At 36.2% G+C, this 27,387-nt stretch overlaps 1 protein-coding gene across 10 annotated transcripts in view; it reads left to right on the top strand.

Annotated features, from left to right (window-relative positions):
• Nucleotides 1-27,387, top strand: part of DGKB (diacylglycerol kinase beta) — a 714,685-nt gene that overhangs the window by 127,046 nt on the left and 560,252 nt on the right. For 7 of the 10 annotated variants that reach the window (XM_045494973.1, XM_045494971.1, XM_045494970.1 and 4 more), the window contains exon 3: nt 24,803-24,879. The exons of 1 other annotated variant lie outside the window; for it this stretch is intronic. In XM_045494973.1, coding sequence (XP_045350929.1) covers nt 24,803-24,879 — 77 coding nt within the window. Of the gene's footprint in view, nt 1-24,802; nt 24,880-27,387 lie in introns of those variants that run through there. 2 more of the 10 variants (XM_045494975.1, XM_045494974.1) reach the window with 1 other exon arrangement.

Raw genomic sequence — 27,387 nt, 5'->3', positions numbered from 1 at the left:
TACATGGAACCCGACACAGGGCTTGATCCCATGACCCTGGGATCATGACCTGAGCTGAAATCAAGTCTGAAGAGTCGGTTGCTTAACCAACTGAACCACCCAAGTGCCCCAGGGTAGTTTTTAAAATTAAATAAACACTTGCAGACTTCCTCACTGAGGTTAATGGTGAAAAGGGAGGTGGAAGATGTAGTCAAAGCTGCTGCTGGCTGAATGGAAAAGATGAATGGGAGGTAACTGGTAAAGGGGTGAGAGAGGCAAGAATAAGTGCCTGAAGTTTGGCTGTGTCCAAGTACATGGCCATGTCCGAGTATATGGAACCAGTGGATAATTTCTCCTGTTGGCTCTTTTGACTCTGGAAACAGATGGCTGTGAACTATCAACTGATGTTATAGACAACAGTAATAGGCTCTGTAGAACTCAAATTCCACATCTATTCTATTCATTTTGCTTATGCCAGTATAACTGGTGATAAAGTGATAATATGTGATGTTCATATTCATGTCTACATCACATACACTAGCTACATGGTTTTTACATGAATGATCTAAAGCGTATTTGAAGATTTGCATCAACCATCAATGCTTTCTCTTCTTCCAATTCACAATGATTAAATGAACAAATCCTTTGCTGAACTATTCTTCAATGTTTTCACTGTCCAAAGTGACAAATCTGGCTTCTATGCTGGATATAAGATGTCTGTTTGGTTAGCCCTCTTCATGAAAATTTTGGAAGTTTAGTTAAAAAAAGTATAGAACTGTGTAATTTTTTTCATATTTAATTTATTGTTAGCCATGAAATCTCTTTTGCAGCCCACTTGATCAATTTGAGTACCTTCTTGCTGTCAGGACCATTCAGGTAGGCCTTCACAAGGGCAAAGTCATCTGCATCAGCCTCCCACTCCAGGTACTGCATCACCATAAAGTGATATGCCTTCAAGGTCGCCAGTACCCTTGGCTGTACTAATATTAGTGGTATTGAGAGACAAAAAATATCACTTGTGCATTATCTCATAATCAACAACCCTAGAAGGATATCTTAGGTATAAGCAAAGAGCTGTATTTACACAAGTTTCCTTCTCGAACTCTTCTTGGAACTTTGATGGATGGTGACAGAAAACTTTTCAACTGAGCCTTGACCAGCTTCTCATCATTTATGCCTTACACTTGGGACTTAGTACACTGTTAATTCTGAGGCCCTGCTCTCCCTGGACTGCTCCCAGGCAGTGACTAAGCCCAGTGGCGGTGATAAACCCAAGTTCTAACAGCACTCTTCCAATGGGCAGTGTTTGCTCAGGAGCTCCACATTGGCCTGAGGGAGGCTTTGTCAGAGCTTCCCGGTATCTGAAGCCTTGCGACCCAATTCTCTTCCTTCTTGTGTCTTTTTCCAAGTGTTAGATCTGTTTCATTGCCTGAAAGTTCTACCTTCTCCTGCTTCCCTTTGCCCTTCACAGATGTCTGTCCAATTCCTGTATATACTCCTCACAGGACCTGAACTGACATACCATTTAACCAAAAATAAACTTTACAAAATTCCATTAAGATTCCTGGGTTTTTCAGAGCAATGCATCAATAAAAGTATTGGCTGAACACTGCCTTTAAAATTTCTACCTAAAACCAGTGTCTTGTGGGTGAATAGTGCCCACACCCTCCAAAAAGGTATGTCTGAGTTCTAATCCATGGAATCTATGAAGGTGACCTTATTTGTGAAAAGGATCTTTGCAAAAATAGTTAAGGATCTCAGGAGGAGTTCATCCTGGATTTAGGGTGGGCTTTAAATCCACTGGCCAATATCCTTATAAAAGACAGAAGGGAAGAACACACAGAAACAGAAGAGAAGAGCATGTGATGACAGTGGCAGGAATTAATGTTATGTGTCAACAAGCCAAGGATTATCAAGGATTTACAGTAGCCTCCAGAAACTAAAGGAGAGGCATGGAAAGGATTCTTCCTTGGAGCTTCCAGAAGGAACTAACCCTGTGGATACCTTGCTTTCAGACATCTGGCCTCTAGAACTGTGAAAGAATACATTTCAGTCGTTTTAAGGCATCAGATTTGTGGTAATTTATTACAGCGGCAGTAAGAAACTAATGAGCAGTGTTAGCTTATTTTTGGAGGCTTTATGTTCTTGGTAGGTTTTTGTTCTTTTGTTTTTTGTTTTCCAACATGACTGAGAATTTACTCTGTAGGAGAAGCACATTGATCAATGGATTTCCACAATTCATTTGGAGAGAATGCTGCAGCCTCACTCTTTGGAATCTTCTCATTCCTGATTGTTATACTGTGCGATGTCACATGGTCCTTAAATCCCTCAAACCATTTCCGATTTTCTTTGTAACCAAATTCCTTTATAAAATCATCACCTCTAATTGTTCCCTTCTTTTTTAGATCTTCAAAAATATTTAAGCAGCGTGGGACTAGCCTTTATGCTGATTACAGAAAAGGTGCATTAGAAATCCCTTCCCTCAGGATAGCCAACACATTTTGCTAGCATTTTAGAAGGTGGTTTTATTTGATGGCAAATTATGGCCAAATCTGTTGGAAGTTGTTATAGCAAATATTCCAATGTAAGAACGTACATTATGAGATACCATTTAATAAAATAACACCACCAGTTAATTTCCTTCTGAACACCACTCAGTAGGGATATTTAGAAGAACTAAGTGACAATATCCATGTACATAATGTTTCATCTCTGGTCTACTCGCCACTCAATAATTTTTGAAAATATAAAGATTGATTGTCATTTTGTAGGTAAAGTTCTCCATTTAAAATTGTCCAGTTAAGCTTTAAGGGACCTTGATCAAAGTTTATCACTTTTCAAAGTAATAAGTATAACTCTTAATATATTTCTCATATAATACTAGTAATATGATTAGAGGTTCAAATAACACTGGGGAGTTTGACATGCCAGAAAAATATCCACCTCTCTGAACTGGAATTATTATTCCTCTCCTCCCTTTTCTGTTTATCAGGTTAGTGGGATTAGAAATTTCCAATTTCCTCATTCTGAACTTCGTACTCCAATGTTGGGTAAGAATTAAAGGAAGGGGAAGTATACCTGGGAATACTAGTGGGAGAATATTTAGAAGGTGTAGATCTATTTTTCTATGGCATCTGGAGATTCTTTTTTCATTTGGATCATAGAATGTCTTGGTTGGAAGAATTCTTCAATACTGGTATTGTTTGCTTTTCTTCTGACTTCCTCAGTGTTGGAGGGAGAAAATGGAGGTCCCTTTTATGAGAGGACTTTGATATACATCATCTAAGAGCCAAGGTCTGGAAGCAAATATTTCAACTAGTTTTAATTTCATGTAGAGCTAGAGGCTTCTTTTTCACAATAAAGCTTTCATGGCCCCTGGAGGCATGGTAGAGATGAGGAGATAAAGCCACAAGATAAATAGAACACATTTCCCTGCCTTGTGTTCTGAATTTAAGACCTGGGGACAGTGTTTTAGAGTTTTATGTTCTTTGAAATTATGTATGTAAGCAAATCCTATTCTTTGAAATATGTATGCCAGCAAAATAAATAGACTTCAGTTTTTCCACATTGCCTAATACTGTGTTGGTTGGTAAATATACACAGAGCTGAAAATTTTTATGGTCAGAAACAAATAGAAAACTTTGGTAGTTTTATGTTGTCTTAAAACAGGATGTCATTAGCAGTGCCACTAGAGAATACACAATTGTTGCCAGAATGTCTGGTTTCCCAGTTAAGTGTTTTGCAACCCACACAAAAAATAAATAAATAAACTTTCATCTTCTGAGCTAATGTGGGTTTAAAAGGTTTAAATAATGCACACATTCAAAATTGTAACTCATAGTTGCATTTCATTAAATATTTGATTGAAACACATAATGGCTATACTTAATTCTATTGTCCATAATAAAAAATAAAATTGATAATAAGTATAATTTTAATTTAAAACATTTTGTATTATATCCTGGTTATTGGTTTAAATAGGAAATTTAAAGCATCTAGTGAAAATGCAAAAGAAAATGAAGAAAATTGAGAATAACCTGAAATTAAGGTTATGGAAGAAAAAAATCTCAAGAGCACAGTGTCAATCTGACAGGACAGATGAGAAGAACTCATGTTGGTGAATAACTGTTATGTATCAGGTACTAAGCCCATAAAAAATAAGAGGAAGATATAATTACTATCCCCATTTACCGATAGCAGTAACATCATCACAAAAAGTTGGTAGGTAAGCAGCATTAATCAGTATAAAATCTAGATATTTGGTTGAAAATGAGTTCATTAGTTTGGAGATTCTGCATGATATTTGTGAAGGATCTGCTTGAACAATACTGCATGAAGTGGCATTTCTTGCTTAATACATACTTTGAATTTTTTATTTTTTAAAAAATTCTATTTTTGTGTGAGAGAGAGAGCGTGAGGTGGGGGGGGGAGTGGGGAGAGAGAGAGGGAGACAGGGACTCCCAAGTAGGCTTTGCACTGTCAGCGCAGAGCCTGACACAGAGTTCTTACTCTCAAACTGTGAGATCATGACCTGAGCCAAATTCAACAATCAGACCCTTAACCAATGAGCCACCCAGGCACCACAATATATACCTTTTAAATCTCGCCTATCTTTCTGGGAAAATACAATGAGTACAATTTGTAAAGCCTCCTCCACCAAACCTAACAAATGACTCAAAATCACTTTTACAAAGAAAGAAAAAAATATTGCGAACAAATGAGCAGTCTTTAAGCCAAAGGAACTGGAAAAAAATATGTAACTTCAACCATATAAGCTAGAAAGTGTTGTCAAGGGGCAGAAAGCCTTCAGAATCATCTCACTGTTATTTTTCAACCTCTCCAAAATGAATTAAGTGGGTGTGTGCTGCGGACAGTTAAAGCATCATCAGACAGGAAGGGAGGAGTAGCAAGCAGTGAAGTGGGGACAGGAGACTTAGAATGTGTCTCTAGAGAAACAACCTTTTTCACCACTGATAGTGATGGCTCCAGATAGAGCTAAGGTACTCGGGCTTTCTATTTTATTCTCTGGACAAGGGGGAAGGATGGAAAGACAATTTTAACAGAACTAATTGTGTCCAAATATAATTAGGTGCATTATAGAGAGAAAAAAATGAAGGAAGTGGGGGGGCGGGGAAAGCGAGAATGACTGAGGCACTGTTACCTCTTGGGAAACATATATAGAAAGCAATGTGAATTGTAGAGTTCTCTTTTCCATATCATTTTATGGATGGTAGAGAGGAGGCAGTCATCTGAGGAGGGGGTAAAGTTCTGAAAAGCATGATAATTGCCAGAAATGTTTCTCACTCAAATGACTGGCAGAGTCACACAGTGGACTCTTCGTGAATTGAAGCCGTAATCCAAAACCCATATAACCCCCCAGAAAAAGTCATTAAAACCAGCCCTCTGCTTCCTTCCTCAAGTTCCTTTCCTCCCCCTCACTGCAAATCACTTTGGCGAACAAACTATAATGGTAGTTAAATTTAACCCTCCACCTACGTTATAGTTGGCTGGCCTTCAGTGTGTCCTGGCAATCATCTCCCTTGGCCATTAGCCTTTTCTGTCTCCTGGATGGCTTTTCAAGACCTCCATATTCTCCTCAAATTTCTATAACTTCCCCTCTCCTATTTTCTCAATTGATGGTCTCTCTTCCTGCTTCACTGACTATAGTTGTCATGAGAACTTTATATATGACAGCTGGACATCTCCCTGCCCCTCAGCAAATGAACCCGTATACTCTGCCTCTCCCTTGGGTGAACGGTCCATGCCCCCCTCTGTTCTAAACCAGATCACCTGCTGTGAACAAGACTGCGTTCTATTTTAGCCACTTAAAAAAGTGCCCATCTAGTGGTTTTCCATTCTTTTCCTTAATTGTTAATTTTTCCCTATCCACTGGATCATTTTTATCAGAGTGCTGTTTCCTTTTCTCTTCTCTTAGGAAAGTCAACCTGAGTCCATTTCTAGTAGTCCACCTACTGCTCAAATTGTGTGCTTCCATTGCAGCAAATCCGTTTGAATGAGCTGTCTCTATTGGCTGCTTTTGAATTCTTCCATTTTATTTTCTCTTAACTTACTCTGGTATTTTGTCCCAACTACTAAACTGAAACAGTTCTTGACAAGGACATGAATGGGTGTCTTACTAAATTTAATTATCAGTTTCTGCTCCTCATCCTACTCGACATTGTGTGACATTGCTTCCATGACCCATGTTTCTCCTGGTTTTCTTGCTATTTCACTAGATACTCATTCCTAGTCTCCTTGCAGATTCGTCTATTTTTCTTAACATCTGAACATCTGAGAGTTCCATGTCTTAGTCCTTGGTATCTTCTCTATGTCACTCTTCCTGTGATACTCAATTCTGTGGCTTTAAATACGAATTATATACATAACACTAAAATTCAGTTCTTTAGCCTAGATCTTCTCCTGAATTCTACACCCATATATAAATGCTTTCTTTTTTTATTAAAACATTCAATTGAAATATAGTTGGCATGGAACATTAAATTAGTTTCTGTACAACGTAATGATTCAACAATTATATACATGATGACATGCTCATCACAATAAGTGCACTGTAATATCATTGATTGTATTCCCTATGCCGTACCTTTCTTTCCCATTATAACTGCTTTCATAATGGCCATACTTGGATGTTTGGTAGATTTTTCAATTATAAAATGCCAAAAATGAAAGTTTTTGTCTCAAACCTGCTCTTTCTCAGTATCCCCCATTCTTCTTTGTGGCAACTTAATCCTTCCAGTTACTCAAACATAAGATCTTAGAATTATTTTTGCTTTTTGAGTTTCAAAACCCACATCCTATCCATCAGTAAATCTTTGGACTCCACTTTCAAAATGATCCAGGTTTCCTACTCTACTGCTAATACATTCATAAAAAGTCATCAAATCTCTGGACTGAATTAATGTAATAATTCCATAACTCCTTCCCTGTTTTAACCTTTGTCTTCTAGAGTCTCTTTTCAATACAATAGCCAGAGCACTCCATTTAAAATATATTTTGAGGGGCGCCTGGGTGGCTCAGTCGATTAAGCGTCCAACTTCAGCTCAGGTCATGATCTCTCAGTCTGTGAGTTCAAGCTCCACTTTGGGCTCCGTGCTGATATCTCAGAGCCTGGGGCTTGCTTCAGATTCTCTCTCTCCCTCTCTCTCTCTTTGCCCCTTCCTTGCCCGCACTCTGTCTCTCTCTCTCTCTCTAAAAAATAAAATAAAAAAATAAAAAATAAAAATTAAGAAAATATTTTGAAATAACTACAGATGCACAAGAGTTTATATTAAATATGTACAAGGAGCCCCCATGTACCAGTTAGAGATGGTTACACATTAAATAACTAGTGTGTACAATACCATCAGAATCAGAGAAAAACTTTGTTATAATCCCCAGAGTTTATTCAGATTTCATCAGTTTTACTCGGACAGAGTATTTCTTTTGAAACTTAAATCAGATTCAAAGTTTTGCCCAAATGTCATCTGTTCACAGAAGTCCACTCTTGCTATTTAAAATTGCAGACTACATCCTGAAAGTTGATAATTTTCCTTATCATTGTTGTTCTTTCCATAGCAGTTGAAATCTTCTAATATACTACATTTGCTTATGTTTATTTTCTGTCTTCTTTCACTGGACTACAAACCACATGAGCCAAGATTATTTTCTATTTTGTGCCTTGATATATTCCAAGTACTTAGAACAATGCTTGTTCTAAACTCATTACATGCCTCTCAAATATTTTCAAGAATGATTGGGCAGTCACAACTGGGCCTTTTGTTTTTTCTCTTGATCTCTATTTGTTTCTAAAGATTTGTTCACTTTCCTTAAAATACATAAATATCTATGTTGATTAATTCATTAATTACTGCTCATGTGAGGGAAATATTAACATATATTCCCAACTCCACATTCACGATGCCATGCTGAAGGCTTGAAATGGCCAAGGTGGGAGGATGTTTACAACAGGTTAATCAACAAACACATAAGTCAGCATTCTGCATCCTCTATAGTAGGTAAATATTTAACATTACACCACTGAATCATGCTAATCAATTTAGGTCCCAATTACAATTCATTTTTGTCTTTAGGGAATCTTCATTTATTTTCAAAATAAAAAAAAATTTTAAATAACTGCAATTACTACCTGGGCATACACAAAACTCAGCCACAGAGAGAGAATACCAAAAAGCAATAAACTTTTATTTATAGTTGATAAAGTAAATTTTGATCCACAATAAATATTTTATCCTGTAAGCATAAATTAACAAGGTTCATAATCTACCTTCCTAGAAGAGAAAAAGAAATCTGAATGTTGATGCATTGCACTTTCTTTAGGCCTTTAATGTTTACTTATTTTAAGCTACGCTCTTCTCTTGCACCAAAAAGAAAATACTTTCATTAAAAATATTAAATATTAAGATGTCTTTGAAGGAGTTTTAATCTTTGGGAAATTATTTCTTTTTTGATTCCTTATGTTTTATTTGTTTATTTTCTTTTTAAAAAATACCTTTAGGGGCGCCTGGGTGGCGCAGTCGGTTAAGCATCCGACTTCAGCCAGGTCACGATCTCGCGGTCCGGGAGTTCCAGCCCCGCGTCAGGCTCTGGGCTGATGGCTCAGAGCCTGGAGCCTGTTTCCGATTCTGTGTCTCCCTCTCTCTCTGCCCCTCCCCTGTTCGTGCTCTGTCTCTCTCTGTCCCAAAAATAAATAAACGTTGAAAATTAAAAAAAAAATACCTTTATTTTATTTTTTAATTAATTTATTGTTTAATATACATCCAAGTTAGTTAGCATATAGTGCAACAATGATTTCAGGAGTAGATTCCTTAATGCCCCTTACACATTTAGCCCATCCCCCCTCCTACAACCCCTCCAGCAACCTTCCGTTTGTTCTCTATATTTAAGAGTCTCTTATGTTTTGTCCCCCGCCCTGTTTTTATACTATTTTTGCTTCCCTTCCGTTATGTTCATCTGTTTAGTATCTTAAATTCCTCATATGAGTGAAGTCATATGATATTTGTCTTTCTCTAATTTCACTTAGCATAATATTCTCTGGTTCCCTCCATGTAGTAGCAAATGGCAAGATTTCATTCTTTTTGGTTGTCAAGTGATACCCCATTGTGTGTGTGTGTGTGTATACACACACACACACACACACACACACATACACACACACATATATATATGTATATGTATATATACACCATATCTTTATCCATTCATCCTAAAATGGACGTTTGGGCTCTTTCCATACTTTGGCTATTGTCAATAGCCCTGCTATAAACATTGGGGTGCATGTACCCCTTTGAAACAGCATACCTGTATCTCTTGAATAAATACCTAGTAGTGCAATTGCTGGGTCATATGGCAGTTGTGTTTTTAATTTTTTGAGAAAACTCCATGCTGTTTTCCAGAGTGGCTGCACCAGTTTGCATTCCTGCCAGCAGTGCAAAAGAGATCCTCTTTCTCCACACCCTCGCCAACATCTCTTGTTGCCTAAGTTGTTAATGTTAGCCATTCTGACAATTGTGAGGTAGTATCTCATGGTGGTTTTGATTTGTTTTTCCCGGATGATGAGTGATGATGAACATTGTTTCATGTGTCTGTTAGCCATCTGGATGTCTTCTTTGGAGAAGTGTCTATTCATGTCTTTTGCCCATTTCTTCACTGGATTATTTGTTTTTTCAGTGTTGAGTTTGATAAGTTCTCTATAGCTTTTGGATACTAACCCTTTATCTGATATGTCCTTTGCAAATATCTTCTCCCATTCTGTTGGTTGCCTTTTAGTTTTGCTGGTTGTTTCTTTCACTGTGCAGAAGCTTTTATTTTGATGAGGTCCCAGTAGTTCAGTTTTGCTTTTGTTTCCCTTACAGAGATGTGTCGAGTAAGAAGTTGCTGCGGCCAAGGTCAAAGAAGTTTTTGCCTGCTTTCTCCTCAAGGATTTTGACACCTTCCTGTCTTACATTTAGGTCTTTCATCCATTTTGAGTTTATTTTTGTGTATGGTGTAAGAAAGTGGTCCAGGTTCATTCTTCTGCATGTCGCTGTCCTGTCTTCCCAGCACCATTTGCTGAAGAGACTGTTTTATTCATTGGATATTGTTTCCTGCTTTGTCAAAGATTCATTGACCATATGTTTGCAGGTCTGTTTCTGGACTCTCTATTCTGTTCCACTGATCTGAGTGTCTGTTTTTGTGCCAGTACCATACTGTCTTGATGATTACAGCTTTGTAATATGTCTTGACATCTGGGATTGTGATGCCTCCAGTTTTAGTTTTCTTTTTCAGGATTGCTTCAGGTATTCATGGTCTTTTCTGGTTCCATACAAATTTTAGGATTATTTGTTCTAGCTCTATGAAGAATGCTGGCGTTATTTTGATAGAGATTGCATTGAATATATAGATTGCTTTGGGTATTATTGACAATTTGACAATGTTTACTCTTCCAGCCCAGGAGCATGGAATCTTTTTCCAATCTTTTTCAATTTCTTTCATAAAGTTTCTATAGTTTCCAGTGTATAGATTTTCACCTCTTGGGTTATGTGTATTCCCAGGTATTTTGGGGGTTTTGGTACAATTGTAAATGGGATCGATTCCTTGATTTCACCTACTGTCGCTTCATTATTGGTGTATAGGAATGCAACCGATTTCTGTGCATTGATTTTATATTCTGTGACTTGGCTGAATTCATGGATCAGTTCTAGCAGTTTTTTTGTAATCTTTTGGGTTTTCCATATAGAGTATCATGCCATCTGTGACAAGTGAAAGTTTGACTTCCTCCTGGCCAATTTGGATGCCTTTTACTCTTATGTGTTGTCTGATTGCTGAGGCTAAGACTTCCAATACTATGTTGAATAACAGTGGTGAGAGTGGACATCCCTGTCATGTTCCTGACCTTATGGGGAAAGTTCTTAGTTTTTTCCTATTGAGGATGATATTAGCTGTGAATCTTTCATATATGCCTTTTATGATCTTGAGTTCTGATCCTTCTATCCCTACTTTCTTGAGGGTTTTTATAAAGAAAGTGTGCCGTATTTTGTCAAATGTTTTCTCTGCGTCTATTGAGAGTATCATGTGGTTCTTGTCCTTTCTTTTATTGTTGTGATGTATCACACTGATTGTTTTGCGGATATTGAACAAGATTTGCATCCTAGGTATAAATCCCAATTGGTCGTGGTGAATAATTCTTTTATTGTATTGTTGGATCTGGTTAGCTACATCTTGTTGAGGATTTTTACATCCACAGTCATCAGGGAAATTGGTCTGTAGTTCCTCCTTTTAGTGGGATCTTTGTCTGGTTTTGTAATCAAGGTAATAGTGGCTTCATAGAAAGAGTTTGAAAGTTTTCCTTCCATTTCTATTTTTTTGTAACAACTTCAAGAGAATAGGTGTTAACTCTTCCTTAAATGTTTGGTAGAATTCCCTGCAAACGACCCGGCCCTGGACTCTTGTTTTTTTGGGAGATTTTTTATTACTAATTTGATTTCTTTACTAGATATGGGTCTGTTCAAATTTTCTATTTCTTTATTTTTCAGTTTTTGTGGTTTATATGTTTCTAGGAATTTGTCCATTTCTTCCAGAATCCCCATTTTATTGGTGTATAATTGCTCATAATATTCTCTTATTGTTTGTATTTCTGCAGTGTTGGTTGTGCTCTCTCCTTTTTCATTCTTGATTTTATTTATTTGGGTTCTTTCCTTTTTGTTTTTGATCAAACTGGCTAGAGGTTTATCAATTTTGTTAATTCTTTCAAAGAACCATCTCCTGGTTTCATTGATCTGTTCTGCTGGGTTTTGTTTGTTTATTTGTTCATTTGTTTGTTTTGTTCTTTTTCAGTAGCATTGATTTCTGTTCTAATATTTATTATTTCCTGTCTTCTGCCAGTTTTGGTTTTTCTTTGCTGTTTTTTTTTTCCAGCTCTTTAGATGTAAGGTTAGGGTGTGTATTGGAGACCTATCTTCCTTCTTTAGGAAGGCATGGATTGCTATGTACCTCCTCTTCTGACTGCCTTTGCTGTGTCCCAGAGGTTTTGGGCTGTGGTGTTATCATTTCATTGGCTTCCATGTACTTTTTAATTTCTTCTTTATCTTCATGGGTTAGCCCAATCATTCTTTAGTAGCATATTCTGTAGTCTCCAAGTATTTGTTATCTTTCCAAATTTTTTCTTGTGGTTGATTTCGGGTTTCATATCATTTGGTCTGAAAATATGCACCATATGATCATGGTCTTTTTGTACTTGTTGAGGGCTGATTTGTGTCCCAGTATGTGATCTCTCCTAGAGAATGTTCCATTTTCACTCTAGATAAATGTGTATTCTGTTTCTTTAGGATGAAATGTTCTAAATATACCTATTAAGTCCATCTAGTCCAGTGTATCATTCAAAGCCATAGTTTCCATGTTGATTTTCTGCCCATTGCTGTAAGTGCGGTGTTGGAGTCCCCTACTATTATGGTATTATGATCAATGAGTTTCTTTATGTTGTGATTCATTGATTTATATGTTTGGATTCTCTCACGTTTGGATCATAAATGTTTACAATTGTTAGGTCTTCTCTATGGATAGACCCCTTAATTATGATATAATGCTCTTCTTCATCTCTTGTTACAGTCTTTATTTTAAAATCTAGATTGTCTGATATAAGTATGGCTACTTCAGCTTTCTTTAGGCAACCATTAGCATGATAGATGGTTCTCCATCCCCTTATTTTCCATCTGAAGGTGACTTTAGGCTTAGAATGGGTCTCTTGTAAACAGCATATAGATGGATATTGTTTTCTTATCCTGTTCCTTTACCCTCTGTCTTTTGATTGGAGCATTTACTCCATTAACATTTAGAGTGGGTACTGAAAAATGGAATTTATTGCCATTATGTTGCCTGTAGAATTGGAGTTTCTGGTGGTGTTCTCGGGTCCTTTCTAGGCTTTGTTGCTTTGGTCTTTTTGGTTTGTTTTTGTTTTTTTGTTTTTTTCTCTCCTCAGAGTGCCCCCCTTAAAATTTCTTGCAGGGCTGGTTTTGTGGTCATAAACTCCTTTAATTTTTGTTTGAGGAAACTTTTTAAATCTCTCCCATTTTGAATAACAGCCTTGCTGGATAAAGAATTCTTGGCTGCATATTTTTCCAATTTAGCATGTTGAATATATCCTGCTGCTCCTTTCTGGCCTGCCAAGTTTCTGTGGATAGGTCTGCTACGAACCTGATCTGTCTTCCCTTGTAGGTTAAGGAGTTTTTTCCCTTGCTACTTTTATGATTCTCTCCTTGCCTGAGTAGTTTGTGAATTTGACTATGATATGCCTTTTTGGTGGAAAGTTTTTGTTGAATCTAATGGGAGTTCTCTGTGCTTCCTGGATTTTGATGTCTGTGTCTCCCTGGGTTAGGAAAGTTTTCCGCTATGATTTGTTCACATAACTCTTCTACCCCTATTTCTCTCTCTTCCTCTCTGGGACTCCTATGATTCTGATGTTGTTCCTTTTTAATGAGTCGCTGAGTTTTTTTATTCTTATGTCGTGCTCTTTTGCCTTAGTCTCCCTCTTTTTTTCTGCTTCATTAATCTCCATAAGTTTGTTTTCTGTATTGCTGATTCACTGCTCTGCCTCATCCATTCTTACCGCCGTGGCATGCATTCCAGATTGCAGCTCAGTTATAGAATTTTTTATTTCATCCTGACTAGTTTTTACTTCTTTTATCTCCACAGAAAGGGATTCTAATCTATTTTGAACCCCAGCTATTATTATTACTATCATGATTCTAAAGTTTTATTCTGACATCTTGCTTGTATTTGTGTTGAATAAGTCCCTGGCTGTCATTTCTTCCTGTCTTTCTTTTGGGGTGAATTCATTCATTTTGTCATTTGGATGGAAGAAAAGGAATTAATAAAGTAAAAAAAAAAAAAAAGTTAAAAACAACACAAAGAAATCAAATAAAATATGTTAGAACCTAGGTGTGTTTTGGTCTTGTGGTTGATTGAATCTTGATAGATTAGGGAAAAAAGGAAAAGATAAGAAAAGGAAAAAAGGGGGGAAGGAAAACATTTGAAAGTTTGAAAAAATGAATAGAATGACATAGAATAAAATGAAATGTTGTAAAATAGAATTTTAAAAAAAATTACACAAAAGTAAAAAAATATAGTAGAAAAAAGTTAAAGAAAAATATTTTTTTTTTCAACGTTTATTTATTTTTGGGACAGAGAGAGAGCATGAACGGGGGAGGGGCAGAGAGAGAGGGAGACACAGAATTGGAAACAGGCTCCAGGCTCTGAGCCATCGCCCAGAGCCCGACGCGGGGCTCGAACTCACGGACCACGAGATCGTGACCTGGCTGAAGTCGGACGCTTAACCGACTGCGCCACCCAGGCACCCCTAAAGAAAAATATTTTTAAGAAAAATGGCAAATAATTTTTTCCTCTTTATTCAATAATAAGAAAAGAAAAAGAAAAAAAAATGAATGAAGGGACCAGCGAACAGAATGAAATATGATTGAAATGACATCTGGTATCCCTTAGAAGTCAAACTAAGAAGCACTTTATAGTCTGTAAACTAAGCAGGTGGAGGGACTAGTTGTGTTTCTTAAAAGTGTGGCTGGCCCATTTGGGTAGGGCTTAGTGTAAGGACTCTGTTCTCCACTAGATCGTGCTTCTTAGCTTACTGGGGTGGGTTGTTGTGGCACATGTAGGCATGTATATGCATGCATGGGAGGGGTGAAAATGGCATCTTTCAGCTTACCCAGTCTCTAGTATTGGAACTCCATGTCCTCCCCGACCAGGAATCAAGTCCCCCTCCTTTGTGTCTGGCTTTCATCCTCTCCCTGCTTCTACACTATTTATGAACAATGTGTCAGGCTGCCAGGCATCACCTCCATCCTGAGTTTTATCTCAGATGAGTCTGTGTTTCCCAATCCCTCATTTCTGAGGAACTGTGGCTTTGACCCACTCAGACCCTCTGGGGGAGGGTCTCACTGAGCAATGGCCAGGTGCCAACCTGCCCCCAGGAGTGTTCACAAGATCATGGTGTTGCCAATTCCCAGAGACTGTGGTTGGGTGCCAGCCTGCCACAGAAAAAGTTTGTGTGATCGTGTAGAGGCAGCGTTTCAGCGATTATGGTAAATCACAACACATCTGGTACCAGGCTTCACCCTTTACATCCTTATTTCAACACCAGCAAATCTGGTTGTTCTCTGGGTCCACTGGGACATTTGCCTGTGGGGAGGCCTCACAGCCTCTCTCAAATGTCCTCCCAGCAGGGGAACTGCCACTCCTTGAGTGGCCCATGGAGCCCTTGGACCTTGCTCTTTGCTTCTTGGAATTTACCTTTCCCACCAGAGCACCTCCAGGTATCGAGCTACGGAGTTTCAGACTCTGCACTCCCTCTGTTTGTAGAGTCTTAATAGTATTTAAATCCTCTCCTTTCTCCTTTCTCCCTTTTTTTTTCAGACACTTGTGGCTGTTGCCACTTTTGATTTTTCTCTCCAGCTGTTTTTGAAAGGGGGGGGGGTGCTTTTCCTGTATTTCTCCCCCATCTCCGTCCTCTCTCCACAAGCAAAAATAGCTCCCTGCCCTCTGCAGCTTCTCTCTCCCCCAGTTCACCTCTCTGTTCTGCTTACCTGCAGAGTTCTGTGGTTCAGGTTGTGAAGATTGTTGTCTTAATCCTCAAATCCGTTTTCTAGGTGTGCAAGATGGTCTGGTATTGATCTGGCTACATTTCAGGGACAAGAAATGAAAAAAAAAAAAAACAAACTTCCGTGCTGTTCTGCCATCTTGGCCTTTCCCTCTCAATTACAATTCTTAATTAAAATTATATTTTCAGTATCAATCCTTAGTTATTTTATAGAACAGTGGCTCAAATGCAAATGTGTATTTTCCTTAATGAATTTTCCATGTGAGAATATCTCTATGATATGCAGATCATTTCATGGGCATTTCAGACAGTATCCAGCTGGAGGACAGATTACCAGATATGTTGTCTATCCAAGGTCACTCTTATAAATATTTTGTCCAAGGCATTGAACAAGTGTACACCTCAAAAAGTTAAATATGAATAGATGAATAAGGGAAAAAATAGCAAATGCAGAAAATAGTTTTAAGGATTGGTTATTTAAGAGTATTATCATCAAATAATGAATATCAAAAGGAGAAAGGGAATTTTCTCCATAGTCTCACATCAATAGTTATCTTGAAATTAAATAATTGTCTTTCCAGATAAATAGAAATAATTATTATACTGTGTGTAATATTTTTCTCTAAGATAGTATGACCATTGTCTTTTCAAGTTACAAAGATCTTGAGAGCTTAGTAGAAATATGTAGAAAGGGAACTTGCTCTCAGAACTACTTACTAGCTTTTTAAAACAACTCCGCCTAATGTAGCTGTACCATCAGAGTATCTTTGGGATGTTTTTAAAACTCCAGCTATATACATTTCACTTAGCATATAAACTGCTACAGTGTGACTTACTATTTTTAACAATAGTTTCAGGTTTTATTTTCAATCTGTTTGTACATTTGTTATAATTCTCCCACAAGTAGATATGAACTTCAATGTTGGGGTGACTGGCTCTCCAAATATTTTATTCTATAATGTTGTAGGTGTTTATTTACTGCTGCTGACCACAACTTAAATAGGACATTTTTTTTTTATATCACCTTGGGATTTACATTAATAGCAATAGCAATTTCTGGATCTTCTCTATTTCTAAAATACTATTTTTTGCTATCGTGACCTCAGATGCAGTTAAATCAGTTTTTAAGTAAAATGCTCTAAGTTTTTTTTCCCTAATAGAAGTCCCCTGAGCAACAGCTAGACTAAATATATACTTATTAAAGATTATATATAATCTTTACAATCAGGCTAAATATATATAAATTCAGATTAAAGGTTCTGTCAACCTCTTTGCATCATCAGAGATTGTTTTTTTTTTTTCCTCCTGGAAATGCATTGTTCTCAGTGAAACAGGGACCCAGGTAGGAAGATGTAGCAGCAAAAATTTTGCTGATTAATTATCAATTTCTTTAAGGATAAGAACAGTGGTTAATTCAACCTTAGCTGCATATAAAAATCATGTGAGGAGAATTTTAAAAGTTATCATGTCTAGTGGGATCCACTCTAGTGGATTCAATCATCATCACTGTGTTTTAAGCCCAGGTATCAGTATATTTTAAAAACTACCCACATGATTCTAAGATGGATCCCAGTTTGAGTATCACTGGGTTAGACACAAAGCTGTTTGGGTTATTTTGCTTATTTGAAATACTATATAGTTAAGGGAGACTTTAATTTTCACATTTAACTTTGTACTGAATAGTAATATGTTATATGTGCATTAATGCTAGCTCAGTATTTAGACTAGAAAATTTTCATTTAAACAGTTGAAGCTACAAACCTTATTTCCTACAGGATTAAAATAGCCACTGCAAAGATGATTTAGATTGAGTGCATAAAAAGATTTCTAGGCCACAGATAACCTTTGTTATAAGGGGAAAATACCACGTGGGGAAGCTTAGACTTTGAAGAAAACTTTTGAAGCACTGAGTTGGGAAAGCCAACAGATGACTTTTCCATGGTCCCAAATTCAGATTACAGGCATTAGGAGCCTCTCTCACATTGTCAGAGCTGCATTGTTCCTGGAAACCCAATGTCCTCACTGAAACAGGGGCCCATGGTGTTGTCTACTCAGGCACATTAAGGACTAGATGATTAATCTACAGTTGGTTATTTCAGAATTTGGTAGTTTTAAAAATAACAAATGTGCTTTGTAAGTTGGATAGTCTTGGTGTTAACAGTGGAATGTGATAATCTTTTCATGGGAGTGAGAAGGCCTAGGACTACTGTTTGGATAGTAAAACTATTGGCCTTGACCTTTAAAGTATATTTACCTTGAAACAAACAAAAAAAGATTTTCTTAGGAGGTATAATGAGAATGTGTTCTTTGCAAAACATTTTTAGGATTTTGCTTCAGTAGTTCTCTGCATTTGCTGTGACTTTCCCTTCTTAATGCACACAGGCAATTTTAATGTTTAAGAATGTCTGATAATAATTATATGAAATACATACATTATGTCAAATTTACATATGTCTTAAGGTTTTCAAAAAGAATTATATATATTCTAATTCCATTATCAAAGAGAAATATAATCCTAAACAAAAATAAATATGCCAGAAAACACTTTAAAAATATCCATATGACCTTTTTGTTTTGTTTTTTTATATTTCATATATGTATATATTGTATTCTTCACCTGTTAATTTAAGTTGGTAAAAAAGAAACAGAATGTTTCCATGTGCTAGAAAAATAGGTAATGAACTTCAGTGAACTAAATTAAAGAAAACCATGGACTGCCAAGTTGATGCCTTGGCTATGATGGAAACTTCTATTTTTTTTTTATGTTTTGCTTTGCTTTTACAAAATAAGGAAAACAGACTTGGGTCATATACCAAAGTTTGGATCACTGCTTAAACCCCTTTGGGTTGTATGATTTTGAATAAGTAATGGTTACTTTAACCTTGATGTCTTCATGTGTTTGTGAGTCTTAAATGAAAGAATAAGATACAATGCTTAAAAAAAAGATACAGCACTTTGCAATCTCTAAAACTATCTACCCATGCAAATGTTGATTAACAGTGTTAATTGTACTCAATGCATAAATCAGGTGTAGATTCTAAGAAAGTTATTATAGGGTATTCCATAGAAGGTTAGTTGCTATCTACTGTTGTTGAAGGAGGTCTTGAGAGGTTTTATGAATAAGGTGACAGGTAAACTATGGCATGCATTATGTTTGAACTTCATTTGATATTGAAGAGAATCCCAGGCAAAGAGAATATCATGAGCAAAGGAGGGGCTCTAAAATCATGGGATATGTTACAATGAATATTAACTATAATAAGGAAGGCATGAAAAATAGCTGTTGGTAGGTAGGGTATGGATCATATTGTGGCATAACTATTATGCCAAAAGGAGGAGTTTGTGCTTCAATCCAAACACAACAGGAAACTGTTGAAAGTAATGATATTTTTGAAGTCATATTTATGGTGGAACAAAGGAACAGGAATTTATTGCGCACCAGACACTCTGCTACATACAGTACTACAAGGTTTGTATCATTATTCCTATTTTCCATATTAGAAAACTGAGCCACGGAGACATTAAAAATATGCCCAAGGATATTCAACCACGAATTCTGGAGCCAGGACTCAAATCTAAAACTCTCTATCTTTAAATGTTTCCATAATTCCATGAGACGTTTGTGATTAATCTGAGAAGTGTGTGTTGAGTTTTTTGGAATGAAGAGTCAAAGAGACTGTGAAATCACAAAGGAAGTTCATTCAAGATGTAGCAGACACTTAAGTAGATCATCAGTCCCCATATACATTTCCTCTGTCCTTGCTTATAACCAAAACATTTGCTGAACAAAATGATCCCTCCCCGTTTTTGGTTCAGTAGCACCTTAGTGCTTAGGTGATTCTGATGGTGGTAGAGCAAGTAATCTAAAATCCCATAGTCTTTGTTGTGGTTAGTAATATTAAATTGCTTCTTAGTAAAATGGATATGGTTTTACCAAGATATTAATTTCCTGGTAAAATGGATATAGGGCAGTGATTTGCTTCTACTGTTCTTCTCCAAGTCTCCTGCCCTATTAGCTGAGTCAAGCATCAGTGCCTCTGGAATTAGCCATGTATTTCATGTCATGACCCTCCTTTGCTTTCTAAGAGACCCTGTATTTGGTACTAAGCATCTGTCCTGATCCCTGATGCAAGGATGAAATCAGCTGTTTGAACCTGGCTGCCCTACACTTCAGTTGCCAGGCTTCTTTGATGCCAGACCTTTGTTTCATTACAGATATGTATTACCTGTGAATTGATCTCCCAGTTCACAGCTTCCTGCCTGGCTGCCTGCCTACCTAGATTTCTCAGTATTGCTCAGCCCAGAATCTGTCACTGTGCTCTCTTATTTGAAGCTCCAGTATTAGCTGAAATGTGATTGAGATTATGTCTTTCACTAACCATCTATTCACCCAGGCATCACTTACTTTATGTCTGTCTTATACTAGAGAGTAGGTCAGATTAAGTTATGTGTCCTTTCTCCTCTCCACCACCCCAGTGCTGTTTGAACAGACGTGATTTAGAGTTGACAGAATTAGAAAGATAGGAATGTTTATGGTGACAAGTAATAGGAGCAAATCCAGAAAAGCAGCAGAATTATAAAATAAGTAAGTGACGTTTCACCTTTGACGGTCGGTAGAACACAAAAGCAGGATCTTTACAATCTACTGCAGTTTGGGAATCCACACAGATATGTAGACTGTTCATATAAGGCAATTCTGATTAAAGGTTAGGGGACCAAGTCAGGATATCTGGAACCCTTTGATGTTTCATACCAGAATCTTAATCTATAGAATATTGGCTGGGTAAGTCAAGGCCTCAGTGGTCAAGAGACTGGGCCCAAGAGAAGTTATTGGGACTGGAATAGAACAACAAGATAATGTTCCAGTTCCTAAACTAGATTGTGAAGTGGAGATTGGATCATGAATATACCTTAGATATCAAGATTAAAAATGAAATTTGACCATTGATAAAGGGGTAAATGGAGTGAATGGTGATTGATCTAAATATGAATCAGTGCTTGTTAAATTGTCCCTGAGCAGGATCATCGTTGAAACACAGAGATTTTCCTCTTAATTTGTTAAATTTATTCCTAGTGGTCTCCCACTAAGAATATTCTAATATAAACTATGACCAAGAAAATCCTAAAAAAATGACATGAATAATTTTAAGGACTATTGCCCTCTCTGGAGCATTCATAAATGATTACTGAGTGTGTGTGTGTGTGGGGGGGGGGGGGGGCTACTCCTATGGAAACCTGAAATGAAAAGCCTATCTTTAGGCAATGTCTTTAACGTTCTTCGGAAAGCCTAGGTATAAGAAAGCAAATTTTCTCCTCCCCCTTTCATTTTATCATGGGGCTCAGATATGGTTAAAATAGCCAGAGTCCTTGGGATATCTTATTCCAAAATTTGTGAATCTAGAAATGTGTACCTCTATGTAGTTGTATACAGAAGTATCTGCATCTACATCTATAAATTAGAGGAAGTAAAAGTTTTCTGCTAAGTTACACTAATGCCTTATTATTGACAAAGAAGGATTTGGGACAAAAGATTCAGCTTCATGTCTCTCTTTAGTTTTTTTAAAGTTTATTCATTTATTTTGAGAGAAAGGGAGAGCGATAGAGAGAAAGGGAGACGACACTAGTGGCAGAGGAGCAGAGAGAGAGAGAGAATGAGAACCCCAAGCAGACTCTGCACTGTCGGTGGAGAAGCCAATGCTGGGCTCAGACTCATTAACTGGGAGATCATGACCTGAGCTACAATGAAAAGTCAGACACTTAACTGACTGAGCCACCCGGGTGCCCCTCATCTCTCTCTTTAATATAGAACCTGGTCTCTAAAGTAGTTTTAAGTTTCTGCCAAGGTAAATGTCAAAGTAATTACTGTAATTTGTTTTAATTAAGAAATAGCTTTGATCAATTGAATCACAATATTTATTGCAATTCCATTACTTCATCTTTGTAATAAATTTGAGTGCTATGTAAAAATAAAATGTACATTTTCTTCCCCAGAGCAACCTACAATCTAGCAGGAAGCAAGACGTAACGAATTAACTCTGATCACAGTACAGAAAGTGGTAGCAAAATATATACTGAAAAAGAAATATATAGGAAAGTGTAACAGTCTTCAAACATGTTACACCACACACACACACACACACACACACACACACACACACCAATCTCAACAGCAAAAAGATAAACAACCCAGTTAAAAAATAGTCAAAAGACTTGAATAGACATCTCTTCAAAAAAGATACACATATGGCCAATAAGCATTTGAAAAGATGTTCAGGGGCACCTGGGGGGCTCTGTCTGTTAAGCGTCTGACTTTGGCTCAGGTCACAATCTTGCAGTCTATGAGTTCGAGCCTCACATAGGGCTCTGTGCTGACAGCTCGGAGCCTGGAGCCTGCTTCGAATTCTGTGTCTTCCTCTCTCTTTGCTCCTTCCCCACTCACACTCTGTCTGTCTCTCTCAAAAATAAATAAACATTTTTAATTTTTTTTTTAAAATGAAAAGATGTTGAACATCATTAGCCATTAACAAATAACTAATGAAATACAAATCAAAAGCATTTCATCCCTTTAAGGTAGCTCTGATAATAATTAAAAAAAAAAAAAACTAGGAAAGTATAGCAAAGATGTAGAGAAATTAGAATTCTTATACATTATTGATAGGAATGTGAAGTAGGATAGCCCTGTGAAAATCTGTTTGGCAGTTCCACCAAATGTTCCACATGGAGTTTCCGTATGACCTAGCAGTTCTCCTCTTCAGTGTATACCCCTGAGAATTAAAATATGTATTTGCACAAAATCATGTATACTTGAATGTTTGTTCATAGTGGCATTCTTCATGATAACTGAAACATGGAAACAACTCAAATGTACATGAGATGATGACTGGATAAACAAAATGTGGTATATCCATAAAATGGAATATTTTTTAGCTATAAAAAGGAATAAAGTACAGACACATACTGTAGCATATGTGAACCTTGAAGTAAAAGAAGCCAAACAAAGACAAAAAATTATATAATTCCATTTTTATGGAATGTCCAGAATATGGAGGTTGTTTTTGGGGTGATGAAAATATTTTGGAATTATGTAGGGTGATGGTTGCACAGCAATGTGAATACATTTTAAAAACCCACTGATTTGTATAGTTTAAAATGGTCAAAATAGAATCTATGTTATGTGGAATTTTTAATAATATAAAAACAATACAGTCACACAAAAAACCTCACAGAACTTACAACATAAACAAAATTGCACACTCTAAATGAAAGTATAATTCACAAAATATAGACATGATTCACTTGATGGGGATCTAAGAATTAATTTTCTGGCAGGATGCCTCAAAAGCTCATTTGTAAATTAGTATTTTTGGAACTGGGAATTATTTTATGTTACAAACATCGCTGAATCTTGGGGAAATGAAAGGAGGATGATATTCAAATGCTAGGACCATACCCTCTTCCCTAGTGGAAAACTAAACAGCTTCTGCTTATTTCCCACATTTCAGTTTCAGCCTTGTTTTATCACTATTAATCAAACTTGATTGAATGTTTAGATGGCTTATCAGTATTAATGGTTAGTTTTCTCTAAGTTAAGTATATTGTAAGTCTTAGATTGCTTTATCAAAATTATATTTTGATAACTATGAGAGCATTGTATTAGTAGATTGATTGCATATATTTATATTCTACTTATTTATATTTTTCTAACATTTATTTTCTTTCATGACATGATTTCCATATTAACTCAGGATTCTTTTGTCACAATCTTAGTATGATGAACATCCTAAAAATATTTCAAAATATTTCAAAATTGAAAAAGCAATTCAAAATTATTTTGGTAACATATCTAAACCTTTTTAAAAAAATGTTTATTTATTTATTTTGAGAGAGACAGAAAGTAAGCTGGGGAGTGGAAGAGAGAGAGGGAAAGAAAGAATCCCAAGCAGACTCCGCACTGTCAGTATGGAGCCCAACCCAACATGGGCTCCATCTCATAAACCTTGAGGTCATGGCCTCAGCTGAAACCAAGAGTCGGATGTTTAACTGATTGAGCCCTGCCAGGTGCACCTAAACTTTTTTTTTAAGTTTATTTATTCTGAGAGAAAGAGAACCAGTGAGGGAGGGGCAGAGAGAGAGAGGGAGGAAGAAGATCTGAAGCAGCCTCTGTGCTGACAGAGAGCCTGATGAGGGGCTCAAACTCATGGACTGTGAGAGCATGACCTGAGCCAAAGTCGGACACTAAACCAACTGAGCCACCCAGGTGCCCCTAAACTTTTGTCGTGTGTTTTTTAAATTTGGAGCTATAAGTAGCTTTTCATTGAATGCTTCCTCAATGGGGCAGCATCCCTTCTGGCAAGTAGAGAGATACTTCCTCAACTTTGTTTCTTAATTTTTTTTTTCCTAAACTTGGTTTCTTAATTGAATTAAGCTTTAGTTTGTTCTTTGTGTGTATTTAGAAAATTCCTTATAAAACCGTCTGCAAAATACTACAATGTGTACCTTGCCTCTGACTGGATTCACCACTGAGGCTTAACTACACATTTCATTGTGTTTATTTGTCCAGCAGGGTTATTCTTTGCTAATGGAGTAAAATATGTAAAATGTACTGTGTTAATTGTAAAGTTCAATAACAAATGCCTATGTTTACTTTTTTTCTTTTTTAAATGTTTATTTATTTATCTTGAGAGAGAGAGACAGAGTGAGTGTGTGCACAAATGGGGGAGGGGAAGAAAGAGAGGGAGAGAGAGAATCCCAAGCAGGCCCTAAGCTCAGCACGGAACTTGATCTCATGACCTTGAGATCATAACCTGAACCAAAATCAAAAGTTGGAGGCTTAACTGACTGAGCCACTCAGGCACCCCCTATATTTTCTTTTTAAACTAAGCTTATTTCATTCATTTAGATGTTATGCTATCAAAATAAAGAGAAGAGATGCTACTTTTTTATATGTTTGCTCATTAATTTATGTAGTACATAGGTAATGGCCTTATTCTTGGGCAATACACTTGGAAAACATAGTATTTCTGTCCCTTTCTTTTTTGTGTGTTATTGCTTTTTTCAACCAAATAGCCTTTCGAAAATGATAAAGAACGTTTTACATGTTCATTTTAAAACTGAATATGTGTTGGTGATTATATTTTAATGGGTCTTTGTTTCTGAACTGGGTTATTTAACCACAATAGGCATCTATAAACAATTTGTGTGTTCTCTATTTCTTTATAGATTCCACAAAGAAATTAAAGGATGTTCTTGAAGAATTCCATGGTAATGGTGTGCTTGCAAAGTATAATCCTGAAGGGGTAAAACTTCTTTTTCATTTATATCAGTTTCATATATGTGATTGGAGAAGGGGTTTCTTAATGAAGAGTCCTTGGAAATATATGTACCATATACCATACCATAAATGAAATAAAATTCATAATGAAATACTATTTTGGAAAATATGTAAAATAGTGTACTACTTTTTTCATTCAAAAAACGTTTGCAGATGAAAATAACATTTCTATATTGGGTGCTTGAAAGAGTATAGGTCATCTCTAATATGGTCTTAGGTTCTTTCCCTAGATGTTAAAGATACTGCAATTCTGAATTGGCTTGCTCAGGTAGGATCAGGTCAGGTTTAGATAGAAGGGAAGACAAAGTGTGCTTGCCGCTCACTCTGTGACCTACACATTTTAACCCCAGATCAAAATTTGTTGGGGGCAGGAGAGTTACTCCTTTCAGAGAATGATTCCCTTGACTAAAGAAAGATTTTCTTTCTTTAGTAATTTTAAAAAGCCACTTTGGGTAAAAAAGAGGAATTTCTTCACCCTATCTTGTTTTAACCTACTACCAGTAAGCCGGCAAGTCCCTGAAATTTCTTCCTTGTAAAAACTTCATGTCCTGTCGATTGCTTTTGGACACCTTGCTTGAATGAATGTCTTTCCTTTCCTAATTACTTGTTAAATAACCTTCCTTTTAATGCTACCTGAGTGATGCTACGTTTAAATGTTTGAGCACCTTTGCTGTGAGTTCTTTTGCAGTTTCTCTGAATGATAGTTGTGTTGTATGGGAGATAAAACAAATTATCCTTTGGAAAAGGCCCTTTCCCCTGGATGAATTATTTAGCCAGCTAGATAGATTCATTTGCTGATTTAACTGTGATTTGTTTTTTGCTATCATTGTCATTACAGTTTTGAATGTTTATAAGAGCACAGTTCCTAGTTTTCCTTCAATATTACTTTTCTTAGGGATTTGCGTTTTAGTCAAAACCAAATCTATATATTCTAGCCTTAATTCATATTGTTTTATAATTTCCTTTCAGTATTTCCAATAGCTTTTTTTCATGTCATATTTTCTTATTTTGTCTATATTCTGATACATTACTGTAGCTTGTAAAGGTCTTTAATCTAAGATTTGTTTTCTTTTTCAAGTAAGTTAATATTTACAGCCTACCAATGATGGGGAAAATAAGGCAGTTTAAAGCCATTCCCATTTTCCTGTCCTAGGAACAAAAGCAGATATCCAGCGTACATTTCCCTCAGATTTTATTTTCCTGGATGCTATAGTATGAGAAAGAAAATGTTGGCAGAAAAGTTCGTAGAACTGAAAATCTCAAAGACCATAAAAGCAGAGTGGGAAAGCTAAGATGACAACTGTACAGAATTGCTGTAAGGCCCAAAAGTGTCATTAATATTTACATTTCTGACCATGCTTGAAAATGTACATGTTATCTAATCTATATACATAGATAAAACTAGGTTTGTTTTTCTCCCTAAAGATAGCTGGTAGCTATAAATTAAGTTGGAATGTAATTTTGTTTGCAAAATAGCCTTTTTGCTTCAATGATTTCTTATTTAAAAGACTCTCAAGACTTAGTCTTACTATTATATTTTCATGAGGATTATCAGTCACTGTATACTGGATTTATTGAGGTAATTACTAGATTCATTCTTAGACACCCATATGATGTCAGCCTATTCAGTAATGTAATAATTCTCCATAAATGTGCAGATCTGCTCTTGAAATGCATTATTAAAATAATGAATTGTTGAAAAACAAAAAGTTAGATCTCATTATGACCCCAAAGTAATTCTAATTTAAAAGCAAAACTACTCCTAATCTAACATTGATAGGTCTTTTCCCTTCAGGAAAAAAAAATAAATAAAGTTTATATGACTCTTAAACACTAGTATGTATTTTACAAAAGCCAATAGGAGGTAATTAGGAATATTTAATGTTGAAAAAGAAATCTTTAAAGCCTTGAGGTTCTCTTCAGAACATGACTTCATCCAGTTTCTGAAAGGTTACTATAACAGTATGCAGAATTCACATGGGAGGTTATCACTCTCTATTGACTGGACAGGTTAATCCTAAAGTTCTTTGCCACAGATGACTACTTAATTGATGCCCCCTTATACAAGAAAATTTAGAAAAAAATATTTCATCTACACTACTTTTAGAATATATAATTAATCCTTCGTTTTCTAAAATGAACATTGCTTATGTCATCCATATAAAAGATATTTGCAAAGAAACAAAGAAAGAACAGCCTAAATATCTCTTACTTGCTTCTCCTCTTTTAAAGCTGCTTGTATGGTAGGTGCACTGTATTTCTTATCACTCTTTTAATTACTGAATTCTAAATCTTTGTATAAAGGCTTAATATAATGAATATGTGACCTGTTTAAGTGTATTTTAATGGAGAAGAAATACTAATTGCAATATATGGATGAATCTAATGGAGAATAAATACTAACTGCAATATACAGATGAATCAATTATTTTTAATTTGTGTCTTTTAAAGATCATGTAACAATCACTCTTTG

This window comes from Leopardus geoffroyi, chromosome A2, assembly GCF_018350155.1.
Source record: "Leopardus geoffroyi isolate Oge1 chromosome A2, O.geoffroyi_Oge1_pat1.0, whole genome shotgun sequence".
In the NCBI taxonomy this organism is placed as follows: Eukaryota; Metazoa; Chordata; class Mammalia; order Carnivora; family Felidae; genus Leopardus; species Leopardus geoffroyi.
Note: the sequence above shows the minus strand (reverse complement) of the source record. Positions and strands in the feature narration are given on the sequence as shown.